General features: G+C 48.4%; 1 protein-coding gene across 1 annotated transcript in view; it reads left to right on the top strand.

The window, feature by feature from the left end:
• Nucleotides 1-3,794, top strand: part of CASQ1 (calsequestrin 1) — a 49,212-nt gene extending 45,418 nt beyond the window's left edge. The window contains 2 exon segments of the mRNA XM_018573062.1: nucleotides 2,005-2,277; nucleotides 3,378-3,794. Coding sequence (XP_018428564.1) covers nucleotides 2,005-2,277; nucleotides 3,378-3,635 — 531 coding nt within the window. The 3' untranslated portion in view covers nucleotides 3,636-3,794.
• Nucleotides 3,795-6,259: the final 2,465 nt, after the last annotated feature.

Here is a 6,259-nt window from a genome sequence, read left to right as displayed (position 1 = left end):
TATGACAATCGTCCCACCATCCCCCCACTCTTCCCAAGTTCTACCGTACGGCCTTTTAAGCAGTCAGAGCCATCTTTGCGTCTTTCATTCTCCTCCGCTCGGAGACGGAACATTTTTTGGCGGGTTTTGTGCTCCCCCCCTACATGTGCCTGATGAAAGCTTCCTCAATTTTCCTTTGTTGCACCTGCCATTATCCTTTTCCATTCGGTGGCCTTTCATCCCCGAGCGCCATTGTGTTCTTTCACCGGAGAATAATTACGGCTCAGGCTCCCGCTGCCTCGTGTCTTCTCTGAATTGTGGCGCGACTCTGCGCCGTGCTGGGGATCGGCCATAATCTGAAGAAGAGACAGCTGTGCCATTTAAGAGTCAGGCCTCAGCTGTGTGCACGTAGCTCTAATTTCGGCCTGTTTAGGATAGGAAATGCTGAAAGTAGACCTAGCAGCAAATATATGAAAGTGCAGCATGCTACGTAGGTCGTTGGTGTAACACTCAGGGCCGGGGCCGAGGGGGAGGCCCGGCCCTGGGAGGGCTGGAGACATTGCCACATGGGAGGCCTGAGAGAGTCCTGCAGAAAGGATGCCGTAAACCAGTGGAGACCCAACTGGCGGGAATCTTGGCCAAAGAAGACTTGAGGGCTTCAGCAGGGTGGGGGAGCTGAACGTACAACCTATAATGCTGAGGTAGCTCACAACTATTGGGTGCACTGTGGCCTTTTCTCCTTGGGTACTGCAGGACCTTGTCCCGGGACTGGTTACCCTTCTGTTGCTGTATATTTTGACATGTCAGGAATTGACTTGGTACTTCAGGGTATGGGGAGCATGTGACTCAGACCCCTTGCTCCCATGACTCAGTCCAAGATGTCAATATTGTCACATGGGAGGTCGGGAGAGAGTCCTGCAGAAAGGATGCCCTAAACCAGTGGAGACCCAACTGCAGGGATTCTTGGCCAGTGGAGACCTAACTCTTGGCCAAGAATCCCACCAACCCCTATGGAAAGATCTAGTTCAGAAAACAACCTTAGAGGACCCTGACTATGGACAGCTAATAGGAAGGGTCCATGTCACCTCAGCAGTAAATAGACCTGATACTTCAGGGTATGTGGAGCATGTGACTCAGACCCCTTGCTCCATTCACTCAGTCCAAGATGTCAACATTGTCACATGGGAGGCCAGGAGAGAGTCCTGCAGAAAGGATGCCCTAAACCAGTGGAGACCCAACTGCAGGGATTCTTGGCCAGTGGAGACCTAACTCTTGGCCAAGAATCCCACCAACCCCTATGGAAAGATCTAGTTCAGAAAACAACCTTAGAGGACCCTGACTATGGACAGCTAATAGGAAGGGTCCATGTCACCTCAGCAGTGAATAGACCTGGTACTTCAGGGTATGGGGAGCATGTGACTCAGACCCCTTGCTCCCATGACTCACTCCAAGATGTCAACATTGTCACATGGGAGGCCGGGAGAAAGGATGCCCTAAGCCAGTGGAGACCCAACTGGTGGGATTCTTGGCCAATGGAGATCCAACTCTTGGCCAAGAATCCCGCCAACCCCTATGGAAAGATCTAGTTCAGAAAACAGCCTTAGAGGACCCTGACGTTGGACAGCTGATAGGAAGTGTCCATGTCACCTCAGCAGTGAATATACCTGGTACTTCAGGGTATGGGGAGCGGGTGACTCAGTCCAAGATGTCAACATTGTCACATGGGAGGCCTGCAGAGTCCTGCAGAAAGGATGCCCTAAACCAGTGGAGACCCAACTGGTGGGATTCTTGGCTAGTGAAGACCCAACTCTTGGCCAAGAATCCCGCCAACTCCTATGTAAAGATCTAGTTCATAAAATAACCCTTAGAGCACTCTGACTATGGACAGCTAACAGGAAGGGTCCATGTCACCTCGGCAGTGATGTGGACACACGAAAAAGGATTCCTAGAGTTCGGCTTTAAGAGGGTGTTCAGAAAACTACTCAACTTTTTGAAAGCTAACAGAATCCTTTGTTCCTCCCGCAGGCTGATAGTGTTTGGATGGACATGGATGATGAAGAGGACCTGCCTACTGTGGACGAACTGGAAGACTGGATTGAAGATGTTCTTGACGGTGATATCAACACTGAAGATGATGACGACGATGATGATGACGATGACGACGATGATGATGACGACGATGATGATGACGACGATGATGATGACGACGATGATGATGATGACGATGATGACGACGATGATGATGACGACGATGATGACGATGATGATGATGACGATGACTAAACGGTCATCGATAAAGTCGTTAGCATCTAACTAGTTTATATATTCAAATGTCAAAGTCTGACTTTAGTACCAACATATTTTTATATGAATTCTTGATTCTTAATTTAAATCTTTAAACCTCTTAACACCGATCGTCAACACCCTTTAAAAAAACACACAAAAAAAACCCACCGAAAATTTGGGATCCTGGGGCTGTAGACAAAGGACATCCAATGAGATGCCTTTCTTCAAAAGCCCCGCGAGAACCAGAGAAGATTTTTCTGGTCAACCGGAAACCTTTTTTTTTTTTTTATCTCCGTAAAGTCTTAAGATTATCAAAATAGACTTTTTATCCCAAAAATTGGCCAAATAAAACCCAACTCTTGGCCAAGAATCCCGCCAACTCCTATGGAAATATCTAGTTCAGAAAACAACCTTAGAGGACCCTGACTATGGACAGCTAATAGGAAGGGTCCATGTCACCTCAGCAGTGAATAGACCTGGTACTTCAGGGTATGGGGAGCATGTGACTCAGACCCCTTGCTCCCATGACTCACTCCAAGATGTCAACATTGTCACATGGGAGGCCGGGAGAAAGGATGCCCTAAGCCAGTGGAGACCCAACTGGTGGGATTCTTGGCCAATGGAGATCCAACTCTTGGCCAAGAATCCCGCCAACCCCTATGGAAAGATCTAGTTCAGAAAACAGCCTTAGAGGACCCTGACGTTGGACAGCTGATAGGAAGTGTCCATGTCACCTCAGCAGTGAATATACCTGGTACTTCAGGGTATGGGGAGCGGGTGACTCAGTCCAAGATGTCAACATTGTCACATGGGAGGCCTGCAGAGTCCTGCAGAAAGGATGCCCTAAACCAGTGGAGACCCAACTGGTGGGATTCTTGGCTAGTGAAGACCCAACTCTTGGCCAAGAATCCCGCCAACTCCTATGTAAAGATCTAGTTCATAAAATAACCCTTAGAGCACTCTGACTATGGACAGCTAACAGGAAGGGTCCATGTCACCTCGGCAGTGATGTGGACACACGAAAAAGGATTCCTAGAGTTCGGCTTTAAGAGGGTGTTCAGAAAACTACTCAACTTTTTGAAAGCTAACAGAATCCTTTGTTCCTCCCGCAGGCTGATAGTGTTTGGATGGACATGGATGATGAAGAGGACCTGCCTACTGTGGACGAACTGGAAGACTGGATTGAAGATGTTCTTGACGGTGATATCAACACTGAAGATGATGACGACGATGATGATGACGATGACGACGATGATGATGACGACGATGATGATGACGACGATGATGATGACGACGATGATGATGATGACGATGATGACGACGATGATGATGACGACGATGATGACGATGATGATGATGACGATGACTAAACGGTCATCGATAAAGTCGTTAGCATCTAACTAGTTTATATATTCAAATGTCAAAGTCTGACTTTAGTACCAACATATTTTTATATGAATTCTTGATTCTTAATTTAAATCTTTAAACCTCTTAACACCGATCGTCAACACCCTTTAAAAAAACACACAAAAAAAACCCACCGAAAATTTGGGATCCTGGGGCTGTAGACAAAGGACATCCAATGAGATGCCTTTCTTCAAAAGCCCCGCGAGAACCAGAGAAGATTTTTCTGGTCAACCGGAAACCTTTTTTTTTTTTTTATCTCCGTAAAGTCTTAAGATTATCAAAATAGACTTTTTATCCCAAAAAATTGCTTGGTTCAAGCAGGCCCGAAAGAAAAACAAAAATGTTTTCAAGACCTTTTTCTGGTCATCCATTGACGATAGTTTAGAGTTCCTACTAACCTGCAACTCTCGTCCAAACGCTCAACAGTCACCGAGTGCAGGTTGAGGACTTGATTCCACGAGTCCAATCATTTGGAAAAAAAAAAGCCAACCGAATCTACCGATCTGTCGCCAACACAGGACGCGGAAATAACCGACGCTTCGGATTCCACCGTACTCCGGTCTTGTTGGCAATTATTGATGTGTAACAGATGAGGGAAAGTTGCCAATCACAGTAGCATGTCAACTCACATTCGAGAAGTGATGTCTCCTCAACCGATCTCATCTCACGTCCCGTCGTCTCCAAAGTGGGCAAAAAAAAATAAAAATGTGGACTTTGATTCTTGGACATTTCGATATCGGCCCAACATTTTGATGTCATGTCAAATAAAATAAAAATGTGGTCGCCCGCTGGTCAAAGAACCCAAGGCAAAAAAAACTCCAGCATCACTCGTAAGGTCTTAAATGTTTGTCTACTGTGATCTTCTTCCCGCAATGTGCAACTGATAAGAAAACCAAAAAATCAGTAACATCAAAAACCGCGCGTGTGTGTGTTTTCTTTTTCATTTGTGGTTTTGCTTTCACCGTTCCCAGCAAACCAAAAACCAGGCGAAGCTCATTAAATGGTTCTTTTCGATTGACCTCTGATGGAACCCGGCATTTCAATAGGGTTCATTAGACAAATGGTAACGTAGAGCCAAGGCGTGAGCTGAGATGAATACATAAAAGTAAATGGAAGGGTGAAAATGCTGCTCTAAGCTCCCATCAGTGCTGACCACAGGGGTGCAGGTTTGGTCTTGTGATTTCTGCTTTAAGGACGGTCAACTTTTTTAAACCCCCGATCTTCCCCTTGAAGATTTTTGACCCATATGCTGAGGCACAGGGCCAGATTAAAAGAGCATCATAGGCCTGGTGCTCTCCAATTAGGTGGCCGCTCGTTCCTCGCACCCGCCTAATATGATTGTGTTCAGTCCGGCTGGCCCAGATTGCCATCGGCCATACCAAGGCGATCCAGGCCAAGTGGGCCTATTTTCAATGGTGGGCCTGGAGCACGCCCCCTATGTTAACCTGGCCCTGCCGGAGCCAGATTAACACTCGCTCCTTGCAGCCACCTAATATTTGCCTGATTGTGTTCAGTCCGGCTGGCCCATTGCCATTGGGCATACCAAGGCGATAAGGCCAGCTGGGCCTATTTTCAGTGGTGGGCCTGGAGCTGGCGCTCCAGTAGCCCCGATGTTAGTCCGGCCCTTCCAGGGCCAGATTAAGAGCATCATAGGCCTGGTGCTGTCGGTCGGGTGGCTCTCTAATTAGGCGGCCACTCACTCCTCGCAGCCACCTAATAAGACCGAAAGGCCCAGATTGCTATCGGGCGTTCCAAGGCGATCAAGGCCAAGTGGGCATATTTTCAATGGTGGGCCTGGCGCACGCGTGCCAGTAGCCCCTATGTTAATCCGCCCCTGCCAGGGCCAGATTAACACTCGCTCCTCACAGCCAACTAATATGACCTGCCTGATTGTGTTCAGTCCGGCTGGCCCAGATTGCCATCGGGCATGCCATGGCGCTCCAGGCCAAGTGGGCCTATTTTCAGTGATGGGCCTGGAGCTGGCACGCTAGTAGCCTTTATGTTATTCCAGCTCTGCCAGGGCAAGATTTAGAGCATCATAGGCCTGGTGCTGTCAGTCGGGTGGCTCTCTTATTAGGCGGCCCCTCGCAGCCACCTAATAAGACCTGCCTGATTGTGTTCAGTCCGGCTGGTCCCAATTACCATTGGGCATACCAAGGCGATCCAGGCCAGCTGGGCCTATTTCCAGTTGTGGGCCTGGACTTGGCTCTCCAGTAGCCTCTATGTTAATCCGGCCCTGCCAGGGACAGATCAAGAGCATCATAGGCCTGTTGCTGTCGGTCGAGCGGCTCTCTTATTAGGCGGCCACTCGCTCCTCGCAGCCCTTGATTGTGTTCAGTCCAGCTGGCCCAGATTGCCTTTGGGTATACCAAGGCGATCCAGGCCGGCCAGGTGCTTCAGTAGCCCCCTTGTTAATCTGGCCCTGCTGAGGCCTTGGACATGTAGTACTGGAGGGAGTCTCGAGCAGCCTTTTCTCCAACTCTTCCATTATCCTTCACTCATCCCTCGCAGCAAGACGGTGAATTTCATGTTAACATCTGAGAGCAGGTCCACCTTTAATTAGATGTCCTCTAAGATGCCTTTCCCT

Source organism: Nanorana parkeri, unplaced genomic scaffold (assembly GCF_000935625.1).
Source record: "Nanorana parkeri isolate BGI_ZX_2015 unplaced genomic scaffold, ASM93562v1 scaffold2219, whole genome shotgun sequence".
NCBI lineage: Eukaryota > Metazoa > Chordata > Amphibia > Anura > Dicroglossidae > Nanorana > Nanorana parkeri.
The sequence above is the reverse complement of the archived record's forward strand: the minus strand, read 5'-3'. Positions and strand labels throughout refer to the sequence as shown.